Source organism: Sinohyriopsis cumingii, unplaced genomic scaffold, assembly GCF_028554795.1.
Source record: "Sinohyriopsis cumingii isolate HCF-2022 unplaced genomic scaffold, ASM2855479v2 utg000131l, whole genome shotgun sequence".
NCBI classification, from domain to species: domain Eukaryota; kingdom Metazoa; phylum Mollusca; class Bivalvia; order Unionida; family Unionidae; genus Sinohyriopsis; species Sinohyriopsis cumingii.
The window spans coordinates 1,070,273-1,083,588 of record NW_028315872.1 but is presented as its reverse complement, the minus strand read 5'-3'; the positions used below and the strand labels follow the sequence as shown (position 1 = coordinate 1,083,588).

The 13,316-nt window shown below is 33.3% G+C and overlaps 1 protein-coding gene across 1 annotated transcript in view; it reads left to right on the top strand.

Moving 5' to 3' along the window:
* The window catches only part of LOC149774810 (uncharacterized), a 138,986-nt gene that overhangs the window by 45,914 nt on the left and 79,756 nt on the right, over positions 1-13,316 (top strand). Inside the window, exon 6 of the mRNA XM_089944732.1 lies at positions 12,961-13,043. Within this exon, the coding sequence (XP_089800858.1) occupies positions 12,961-13,043 (83 nt within the window). The remainder of the gene's footprint in view (positions 1-12,960; positions 13,044-13,316) is intronic.

Genomic DNA, 13,316 nt, shown 5'->3' with positions numbered 1-13,316 from the left:
TGCTACAATTGTACTGCAGTTTTCTTGGAAAATATCCCTTAAAATATGGGCTACGGTTCAAGACATCAATGCCAGAGTTCTATGCATTTATTAGGCAGTTCATATCAATCACTGAAGCTCACATGACAACTGTATTATACAACATTCAAGCATCTGCTTGATTATGAGTGAGATCAGGCCAGCAAGACAGATGTTGTGAATAAAGAAGATAAAGAATAATATATATGATTAATGATAACTTAGTGTAATAGATGGGAGACAGCTTTAGAACAAAGGTATGTACCGATGCAAACTATTCTGGGATGGGTAGGGTGGGGTGGAGGTTCATCTGGATGACATCTGTTACAGGATTCCTCCCTAGTTTCGTTCCAGCAGCATCATTTTAAAAAGGATGATTTGCTTTAGTGTTTTTGCTTCTTACCATTTTAAGATTGATTATCAATATCTTCTAACCAATCCATTATTAATTAATAAATATTGATTTGATCACATGATGTCTTGCCAAAACATAGGCTGTTTTTATCGTTATTAGGACTGTCATTGTTGATTTCTAAGAACACTTTCAGGCTTCAAAACTCCCCAGGGGTCAGTTGGGGATGGGGCTATGAACAGCCTGGAGTTGCCTGTCTCAGATGTGTGACAGATTGGTGATGTGATGAATAAACCCAGTTTCTATTTTTGTCAGAGTGCAGTGGAACCTCTCGTTACACCCGGGAATGTAGTCCTGGGTCATAACAAAGCAATTATTGAGACCCCCACCCTCTAACCTCATGCACTTCATGAGCTTGATAAGAAAATTTTACACATATCTTGGATCTTGTACGTAGCACCATAACATTGAAACTACATACATCCCCAAAAAGAATGCACATAAACACACACCAAACAAGGAAAGATAAATGTATTCATGCAATTGATAGTGACCAAAGCGTTTATTGCTTACTCTGGATCTTGTACCTGGCACCATAACATTGAAACTACAGACATCCCCAAAAAGAAAGCACATAAACATACACAAGACAAGGAAAGAAAGATGTATTCATGCAAGATATTGACCAAAGGGTGTATTGCTCTCTGTGGAGTTTGTACCATTGAAACTACAGACATCCCCAAAAAGAATGCACATACACACACACAAGACAAGGAAAGATAAATGTATTCATGCAATTGATAGTGACCATTTAGTTTATCCCAACTCAATGGGCATAACTTTGAAACTGTTGGGATCCTCGTCTTATTACCATATACACACTTAACGGGCATGAATAAATATCCTCTTTATACATACATCTGACAGTGACCCATACATCTATACTGAGAGTCCTTTAGGACCTATGGGTCACAGCTTGAAATTGAGATCCACATCAACCATGTGTATACTTATGACGGATGAAATTAGAAATGAATGCACAACTGATGTATGCCCCTGAAATAGATCATACTCAAAGATTCAGTTTTCAGAGTGAATGTAAAAATGGAAAGCATGAAATATGTTTTAGGAACACAGAATTCCAGATCAGATAGTTTGGTGTTGGAAACAATTGCAATGGTGCAGAAATAAATTTCTTCAAAATCAGTCATATAAATTGTAATCGTTTAATTTGTCATTGAGCTGAAATGTTTTAAATTCTATAATCATATAATTTTAATATCATTTGTTTGATCTGAATCAAGCTTTTGGCATGGTTCTTTATGTTGCTGGAATGTTTGGATTTCCAGTTGTTTTTTTTTTTATGTCTCCATTTACATTATGGCCCTTTGATGCCTGTTCTCCTGACTTTAATTTCATCAGCATAACTCTTTTGGGGAGTGTAGAATTATAATAATAATAATAATAATAATAATAATGCTTTATTTATAGAGGGTGACTCATTAGTCAAGGACTGTTCTCCCTTGAGGCCCTCTTAAGGAGAGTATAACAATGCACATTATATGAGACAGCAATAATTAGTGTTCTTTTTAACATGTTTAGTATTAAAATACTAAATCACATTATCTATTAGAAACACATACATGCTCATGATATCTTTTCTTAAATACTCTTAATATTTTCAGCAGATTTTACATGTAGTGAAAGCTTATTCCACAGAACTGTACCAGAGTATTGAAAACTCTTTTTAAATTGTTCTGTTCTTGGTTTTGGTATTAGAAGGTTTCCATGTGATATTGATCTCAACTGGTATTGTGTTGAAAAAGGCCTGAATAAGTCCTGAAGATGCTCTGGTGCAGTTCCATGTAGACATTTATATAAAAGAACTGCCTTGTGAAAATCTAACCTGTCATATATTGTGAACCATTTGAGTTCTGTAAATAATGCTTTTGAGGGATGATCAACAGATGCATCTAAAATTACATGTGCTGCTCGTTTCTGAAGTTTATAAATCCATAATGGTATATAACATGTAGCATTTTATTTTCCACCACAAAAATAACTTTATCTGTCTGTGTGCCACACCTTATTTAAAGACAGGGTTTCCAAGCTTATTGCTTACACAGGTGAGAGTCCAAGCATTGTATAAAGCACATAATTGGAATGAGGTGCTAATTCAGACATCTTTGCACTATGATTGCCAGAGAGAAAGTAACACAATTTTGTCCATCCACCTTTATACCCCAAGTGTGTCTGTAAGGTTTATGTTTATGTTATTTCAGGCGCTGTAGTTTGGGCATCCATGTCATATCAGCACATTTCTAATTCTGATGTAACATTAAATAAGTTTAATCTTCATCATTCAACTTCCTCATCTTATTCAGAGGAATTAAGGCCCCTTATTTGCCATCCTTACAAAAACAATTGTTTCTGCATCAAAAGTTTACTAATGATTATTATTTGATTTCAGTTTGGTGTGAGCTTCATATTAAATCATGATCAAACCTTTAAATATCAGTATAGATTCATCCAGCTTCTGTACAAAAAAAACCCACATGAGCCTCGTCATTTTCTGGATCTGCATGTTTTGGAAACATGTTTTAAATTCCATGACAAAAAGAGGCAGGTGCTAATGTCAGTGACAAGTGTTCCAAACCCAAGTCTGTTAAAGGACTGGAATTCAAAAAAACAATGTCTCTACTTGCTTTTATTTGCAACTAGGATAAATTCTCAAAAGAGCTTTACTAAAATCTATCTTCCATTATCAATCAGTCCTGACCAGCACAAACCATATATACACTATTTTTATCTTCACCCATTTTCAGACTGGTTCCAATTTTTTCTACCATTAGTACTGTGAGTCCAGTAAGGTTGATTTCCGTCATCCAACTTCCTCACCTCAATCAGAAGAATTAAGGCCCATCATTGTATATTTTAGTTTGTGCAGCAGAACATTGCCAAGGATTATTATTTGATTTCAGTTTGGTATAAGTTTTATAATAATGAGAACTAAGATGAGTTGCATTTACAGCTTTTTGCATCCTGAACTAGAGAATGTTAAGGCTTCTGATTCTCATACTGCTTAAGACTGGTTTCCACTTCTGATTTCCCATCCTGCTAGACTGCTTTCTAAAATAGAACTTTACCTTTGCATGTAGGATGTAAATTCCGTGTGCTATGCAGTTTTACATTAAATAGATCTTGGATGAGATTAATTGACAGACATCTAATTCATGCAAGGTTTAATGCAATAATATAATATCAATGGATTGGTTTCCTAGTTTTAGCTCTGTTGGTAGGAAAGTTGACAAATGTTTTGGCATTGGTCTGGTTATCTATTTGACCATTTTTCATCCATTAATGATTTCTTTATAACTACACCTGCTAAATTTCTTTGATGAAAGTCATGAAGCTCTGCATAGTTTTATTCTTAGGTCTAACTGGTTCTAAATTAAAATGGCACACTTCACTACACCTCCTGACATCATATGATTAGTCATAAATTAAAATGGCACACTTGCTACACCTCCTGACATTATGTGATTAGTTCTAAATTAAAATGGCACACTTCACTACACCTCCTGACATCATATGATGAGTCATAAATTAAAATGGCACACTCGCTACACCTCCTGACATTATGTGATTAGTTCTAAATTACAATGGCACACTTCACTACACCTCCTGACATCATATGATTAGTCCTAAATTAAAATTGCACACTTCACTACACCTCCTGACATTATGTGATTAGTTCTAAATTAAAATGGCACACTTCACTACACCTTGTGACATTATGTGATTAGTCCTAAATAAAAATGGCACACTTTGCTACACCTTGTGACATTATGTGATTAGTCCTAAATTAAAATTGCACACTTCACTACACCTCCTGACATCATATGATTAGTCCTAAATTAAAATGGCACACTTCACTACACCTCCTGACATTATGTGATTAGTTCTAAATTAATATGGCACATTTCACTACACCTTGTGACATTATGTGATTAGTCCTAAATAAAAATTGCACACTTTGCTACACCTCCTGACATTATGTGATTAGTCCTAAATTAAAATGGTGTATATTTGTCATCCAACAAAGCTAGCACCATTGTGGCCAGCTTGAGAATCTTACCTCTACTACTTCTGAATGGTAGATCATACAGGTTTTCAAAACAAAAAACATTGCTTCTCCTGATGATCATATGAAAATGGAGGTTTGCCTGAAATTGATTTCATGACATGTAATAAATCTTAAATAAATATGGTGCTAATCTGACATCAATGATGATCAAAATGACGGCTGTCAAATCTGACATCAGTGATGATCACAATCATGGCTTTCAACTCTGACATTAATATGATCACAATGGTGCCTGTCAAATCTGACAGCAATGATGATCACAGTGATGGCTGTCAAATCTGACATCAATGATGATTGCAATGATGGCTGTCAAATCTGACATCAGTGATAATCATGATGATGGCTGTCAAATTTGACATAAATGATGATAACAGTGATGGCTGTCAAATCTGACATCAGTGATGATCACAATGGTGCTCATCAAATCTGACATTAATATGATCACAATGGTGCCCATCAAATCTGACATCAGTGGTGATCGCATTAATAGCTGTCAAATCTGACATCAGTGATGATCAAAATGGTGACTGTCAAATCTGACATTAACGATGATCACAATGATGGCTGTCAAATCGGACAGCAGTGATGACCACAATGGTGGCTCTCAAATCTAACATCAATGATGATTATAATGATAGCTGTCAAATTTGATATCAGTGTTGATCACAATGATGGCTGGGCTAGGTGAAAATTAGTTTATTGCTACAGCTCCTAATCTGATGGCCATATCTGTATCTGGTTGCATTCAGGTCCAAACATATGTTCCTATTTCACTGGTTTTAAAATTAAGATATAGATATATATATAATTTTGAATGGGCAAGGCAGGCTCAATTAGATGATCAAATCAATTTCAGGAATTTGTTCCAACCATGGGGGAAAAGAGGTGCTAGGCTCAGCAATGAGAAACGGAATGTTGGCCAACCAGAAAAACTTATTTGTTTTTATTTACCCCTGACCCCCAGTGTCATCACCATGTTGTCTGGATATAGTCAGAATTTTGTTATCCTTCCAGAAGAAATGGAGGCCCTGTGTGGCTGAGTGATCTATTAGGCACCGGTCTTTACAGATCATTTATATATCTCACCTATCTCTTTCCATGGAGCTTCAAGTCTCTGACTTGGCCAACATGTTTATGTGAGAATCTTGCTAGAAGATTCCTATTTTTCAAATTTTTATTTTCTTCCACCATATATACTGGCAACCAGTATAGCCTGTCATGTGCTGAAAAATGGCATTAAACATGCAAAATGAAAATAAAAATCCTTAATGGAAATGGTGATGATCTGACATACAACATGGCCTTCATTGTGTCCATTTTGAAAATCATGTTATTTCAACTCCTGCTGCACAGATGGCCAAACCAACATGTCTTTAATTGACAACAGTACTAATAGACAATGTAGCAATTTTGTGTTCCAAACGTGTTTTCCCCTCTACATTGTCAATACAGTATGTGGGAATCTGCATTCACAGGCTGATATGTGTCATTTATACAAGTTAGAAATATCAGGCCCACTTGGCCCTCTTGTTTGTAATATTTATAATTACTAAGTGTCTTTTAGCATTTGTTTATGATAAGTAATGTATTGAACATCTAAGTGCACAGTTATGTGATTTCACTCTTTATTCGAAGGATTTATTTACTACAAAATTTTGCATCAATTTTAAACATTAATATAATACCTTTTTACTCCTTTTTTGATTGCTACATCATTGTCATGGATTACACATTACAGTTATTCCTTTTCACTCTCTTTTTATCATTACATTGTTGTCATGGATACTTTGATTAATTATACTTTTCACACTGGAGGGATTAATGCCCTTTTTGCTTACACCATATGTTTGGTGGCCAAGTGGTTAAAGCGTCTGCCTCACATGCGGGAGATTGTGGGTTTGATCCCCGGTCGAGCTATACCAAAGACTTATAAAAATGGTACTAACAGCTGCCCCGCGTGGTGCTCAGCATCAAGAGGTTAGTGTCAGGACTGGTGGGCCTGGTGTCAGGGTAATGTGACTGGGTGGGACATCATGCTACATGTCTGCGGCATGATGCCCCAGTGCTAGACATCACTATTAACTGCCACATTGCAGACATCATAGCAGTATGACTGACAAATTGTTAAAGCTACGTTAAAAATCCAAATCACACACATAGACACCATATATTTGGATATCGTTTACCGGTATCAAATTTATTTTATATTATTACATGTACAGTACTACTAATTAAAAAAAGCCATGGCTTTAAAATTAGTAACAAGTACAGAGCCAATGGGCTTTGAAATAAATTTATTTGTCAAGGGAGGAAACTAATTCAAGTAAATTACAAGACCTAATAGAATTTGTTCCCTTGCATATTGTTACACCAGTCCTATTGCTATAAACAAAAGTAGAAGATGCTAAACGAAATGGTCACAACCAATCAAGCATCAAATGTTTTGTAGTTAACCAAAATTGTCAGACCCCATCCAGCTTTCAGGCCATTATATTTTCAAAATATATAATAATTGTAAATAGTATAGCAATTATCCAGATACTAAGAGAGTTTACAAAAAAAATCAAGTTGTAAAGCAGAATTAGGAGTGATTGTTTTAAATAATTATCTGGTAGTTTAATTTAGGTGTTTTCAACAGGCAACAATTAAAACAGCTTACATGGTGGATTACTTAAACGTGTTGTCAATAGACACAAATCTGTTGTCAGAACAACCATGTCATAATTTACAGGAATTGTGACCCTTTATTGCACATTTTCTTAATTTTGGTTTGTGCGGTATGACTTTGCTATGGATAAAGCAGTTTAAACTAAATTTTACATGCAACAAGTGACTATCAAAGTGACATCTTGAAAATTTTATTATCACTTCTTCTGCTGAATTGATGGTCATGTCAATTTGGGCTTTGCCCTGGAAGATTTATTTTGCCTTTCTGTTAGTTAATATAGCAATCAAAGCAGCCATCTTGTTATAAATTTTCATAGATCAGAGGCCATGATGAATACTGAGTGCAGAATCACAGGTTTCCAACATTTTTTGTCCTATGTCCCCTGAAATCTGTACCCTGTGCACCCATATGTGCATGGGAGTTTTTGTTAGAAAAATACACCTACCACTTTTTGTAGCATATGTCAATTGATGTCTATGCTGGCACTATCAAAAAGCAAATGAAGGTGATAAGGTAGCAATACATATCCATGTAATGTCCATGTTACATATTTTATTTCCAAGGTTAAAGTCACTCCTATAATGGCAAAGGAAATTTAATGTTTTGAGGCTGGTTAATGACAAATGAGACTAAATTATGCAAATAAACAACTAGTCATTTAATGAATGATTTATTAATTTAAACAGAGACATTAAGAAAACATGGGTGTTTATTATAACAAATGCTGGCAGATAATATGTGAACACTAAATAGAAAGCAAGATGGAAATGTCCTTGTTGTGACTCATTTCAGGTTAGCCAGATAATAGTAATGTTATGAGGAAAAGTATGAAAAAAGTATTTTACTAACTTGGTGGATTGGGGAATGGGGACTTCATTCCATTCATCTGTATGTCTGTCTACAAGCTAGATTAATCTCAATATCAGTGTGTAGAGCCCACTTTATTGGAAGCTCCACATAGTGAACACTATACAGATTCATCTCAGTATCCATTCACAGGCATGTCTCAACACAAGTTAGATTATCCTAAAGATCAAAGAGATTCACTTTATTGTATGTCAGTACCATTTTATCCCATCCTCTTCAGTTTTGCAATGTATCATAGTTTGTTGTACAATCAGTCATTCTAATTTTGTTAGTTCTGCTATTCATTGACCAGAAGAGCTAATGGGAGGGTTTTTGTCCATCTGTTACCACAAGTTAGTTATTGCTACTCCTTTTAAAGTAAACCATACAGTAGCTATCGGAAAGTCTTGCTGTTACTACTTCTACTTAATTCATGGTCATATCAAGTTTTTTTTTACTTATAATGGCTGGGTGGGCCTAAATGAAAATTAGCCTCATCAGAAGTCCAGTAAGGCTGCCACAGCAGAAATCTTAAAACTCTTATTACTACTGCTCCTCAGCAGAAAGTGATAATTGTATGGGGTTTTCACAAAAAGACACATCGTATCTCATTCATCTATATGTAATTGGTGCCAGTCTGAGGTCCAGTATGGCTGCAACTGTGGCCATCTTGAAAATCTCTTTATCACTAATCTTTCTGAATAGAAATTCACATGTACAGGATGTTTTCAGCAGAAGACTCCATGTGATGCCTTGTAATGGCGCTGATCTGTTGTCTAACATGCCATTACAATGGCCCGCTCTAAAATCTTATTATTTCTACTTCTCCAAAATGAATGATCACATCATCAGGGAGGTTTCATGAAAAGACTTCTTATAATGTTTTGTTAATCCTAAATTAAAATGGGGCTGATCTGACACCCAATATTTCACGATATGGAAAATAACATTATTGCTACTCCTATTAAATATAATGCCATTTTGACATAGAGTGTTCATCAGAAGAGTTCATTTTTGGTGGTATCTGTTTGGTCCTGAATCAAAATGACCTACTACGATTAACATGGTCCATATCTTGCAAATATTCATATTTCCATTCCCAAATGGATTTCATTTCAAGATTTGGTTTTCACTGAGAATTTCTTATGATGCCTAGTTGGTCCATAACAAAATGATACCAGACATACATTCAGTATGGTTGCCATGATGGCTGTCTTCTAAACCTTATCACTACTTCCCCTGAATGGATGATCATTATGACATAAGGTTTTCACCAGTAGACTACTGATGATGTCCAGTTAATCTTATATGAAAATGGTGCCAATTTGATATGCATTATGCCTGCCACAGCAGCTAATTTGAAAATCTTGTTATATGTTTATTGCTGAGGAATAACAGAGATGGTTTCAACGCTCAGCATTTAAAAAGATGAAATGGACTGGAAAATTATTTTAACCTAGAAGAGGATTACTTGTTTTGTTGTGTGATGCATGGACTGGAAAATTATTTTAACCTAGAAGAGCAGCAGTTGTTTTGTTTTGTGATGTATGGACTGGAAAATTCGTTTAACCTGGAAGAGCAGCAGTTGTTTTGTTTTGTGATGTATGGACTGGAAAATTCGTTTAACCTGGAAGAGCAGCAGTTGTTTTGTTTTGTGATGTATGGACTGGAAAATTACAGGTAAAACAGATTGTTTAAGGAATTATATTATTTTATTTTTATTTGTGTTTAAACAGTATTTGAAATTTTGAGGAGTTAACTTTGGTAGAAACTCAGTTCAGTGCATCACTTTCACATTCATGTACATGTATTATTACGACTGTGGTCTTAAACTAGGTAGTTAAAAAAAAGTGAAAACCAACAAGTTTTGCAAAGTTCAACACATAATGTATTTCCCCTTGGATACAAAAAGTGATGATTTAAACAAGAACTTTAAGAAGTGCTAAATAAATCCCATGGAGTCCAAAAAGTTACGTCACCAATCTGATCGAATAATGCTCTATTCAGATTCCAGGGACAGTCAAAATAAGATCCAATACTAAATGTGTTGATATGCCTTTGGTAGCCTGTGATGTGGAGATGTGTCAACAGTCTTTGGTGATCACAATAATATAATCCATGTTGTTCTTGTCTGAATTCATTATAATTCCAAGTTAATGTTTCTGTTGAAGAGCACTTTGTATTTCCATTAAATTGAATAAACCTGAACACAATAATACAATGATTTCTGCTTCAGATATCACAGGAATGAGTAATTTCTCAAAAGAACAAAATTATAAACCCCTCTACCTGATTTAGGTAACAATTAGCATATTCTGAAAATACTGTCGATTTAGTGGAATTTTCCATTCTAGAACATTCTGGGTTGTTTACAAAATACTATGTCGATTTAGTGGAATTTTCCATTCTAGAACATTCTGGGTTGTTTACAAAATAATATCTCTTACTAAAATTATGATAAAGAATGTAATCAACATCAGATACAGCAAGTTATTCTTTGAGGGAATTTCAATGTCACAGCCTTAGACTTCAAGATAAATATGTTTTGATTAATAATAATCTGAATACTTAATCCACAATCATAGGAACAATATTACCTATGCAGTATTTGTTTACCAAAATCATTCCCTAGTCAGGTACAACATGAACTTTATTTTGGTCAAGGTCAAATCCAAAATACAATTATACATAATATATAATTATGGAGACAAAAAACTAGCAACACAATTGAAATATACATAATATATAATCATGGAAACAAAAACTAGCAACACAATTGAAATATACATAATATATAATCATGGAGACAAAAAAACTAGCAATACAATTGAAATATACATAATATATAATCATGGAGACAAAAACTAGCAATACAATTGAAATATACATAATATATAATCATGGAGACAAAAACTAGCAATACAATTGAAATATACATAATATATAATCATGGAGACAAAAAACTAGCAACACAATTGAAATATACATAATATATAATCATGGAGACAAAAACTAGCAACACAATTGAAATATACATAATATGTAATCATGGAGACAAAAACTAGCAACACAATTGAAATATACATAATATGTAATCATGGAGACAAAAACTAGCAATACAGTTGAAATATACATAATATGTAATCATGAAAACAAAAACTAGCAATACAATTGAAATATACATAATATATAATCATGGAGACAAAAACTAGCAACACAATTGAAATATACATAATATATAATCATGGAGACAAAAACTAGCAATACAATTGAAATATACATAATATATAATCATGGAGACAAAAACTAGCAACACAATTGAAATATACATAATATATAATCATGGAGACAAAAACTAGCAACACAATTGAAATATACATAATATATAATCATGGAGACAAAAACTAGCAACACAATTGAAATATACATAATATATAATCATGGAGACAAAAACTAGCAACACAATTGAAATATACATAATATATAATCATGGAGACAAAAACTAGCAATACAACTGAAATATACATAATATATAATCATGGAGACAAAAACTAGCAACACAATTGAAATATACATTATATATAATCATGGAGACAAAAACTAGCAACACAATTGAAATATACATTATATATAATCATGGAGACAAAAACTAGCAATACAGTTGAAATATACATAATATATAATCATGGAGACAAAAACTAGCAACACAATTGAAATATACATAATATATAATCATGGAGACAAAAACTAGCAACACAATTGAAATATACATTATATATAATCATGGAGACAAAAACTAGCAATACAATTGAAATATACATAATATATAATCATGGAGACAAAAACTAGCAACACAATTGAAATATACATTATATATAATCATGGAGACAAAAAACTAGCAATACAGTTGAAATATACATAATATATAATCATGGAGACAAAACACTAGCAACACAATTGAAATATACATAATATATAATCATGGAGACAAAAAACTAGCAATACAATTAAAATATACATAATACATAATCATGGAGACAAAAACTAGCAATACAATTGAAATATACATAATAGATAACCATGGAGACAAAAACTAGCAATACAATTGAAATATACATAATATATAATCATGAAAACAAAAACTAGCAATACAATTGAAATATACATAATATATAATCATGGAGACAAAAAAACTAGCAATACAATTGGAATATACCTAATATATAATCATGGAGACAAAAAAAACTAGCAAAACAATTGAAATGTACATAATATATAATCATGGAGACAAAAAACTAGCAATACAATTGAAATATACATAATATATAATCATGGAGACAAAAAAAAACTAGCAATACAATTGAAATGTACATAATATATAATCATGGAGACAAAAAACTAGCAATACATTTGAAATATACATAACAGTGTGTCTTTGTATTCATTCATTTGTATTTGCATCAGCAGCTTAGATTAACCACAATGTCCAGTGTGGAACCCACTAAATTAGTGGAAGCTGAACATAATGATCACTTTGACATCCAGTATTTGAATTTTGTAGAGCTCACCTTGGTGGAAACTTATTACAGTGCAGTCACTTTCACAGCCTCTTTTATATATATCTTTCTGTATGTTCATCCACATGTATGTCTGTCTGCAACCTTTATAAACTTCAGTATAAAGTGATTTCCTTGTCATTTATGTTAGCACCATTTTGTCCATCCTCTTTGGCTTTCTGATATACCTCTGGGGTAGGCTTGACATAAAGACCATAGCCATCCTTTTGTGGTATGAAAATTGCCATCTTTTTTCAGGTTTTGCTGATAAATGTTGTTGTTTTTCTCCCCTGTTGATAAAAATGTATGTTTTTAGTTAGATTTTTGAGATTTAGAAAACTAAAGATTGCACAATAAATAATTATTTTGGCAGGTCCCCATCCTATCCCTGCCATCAGTCAGCCCAACACACAGAAGATTATGAAGAAGGAGAAAGTGGATGCAGAAAAAGAAAAGGTATAGTTTCTAGATCATGGGAAAATGTTGTTAACGTTTTAGAAAAGAAAATGAGTCAGATCCCAATTTGCTTTTATGGATTATTGTCACAGACTGAAACTTTTGAATACTTGGTTGCTGTCCTCACAAATGATTATGAATCTGTTCATATATAGTTACAACTAAAATATACCAGTATGTGTGTTGAGGGATATTTAATGACTTGTGCTTTTTTCAGTGACATGGTGCTATTTCTAGTTCTCAAACAGCATCCAGTCTTTTTGCAACTTTGCT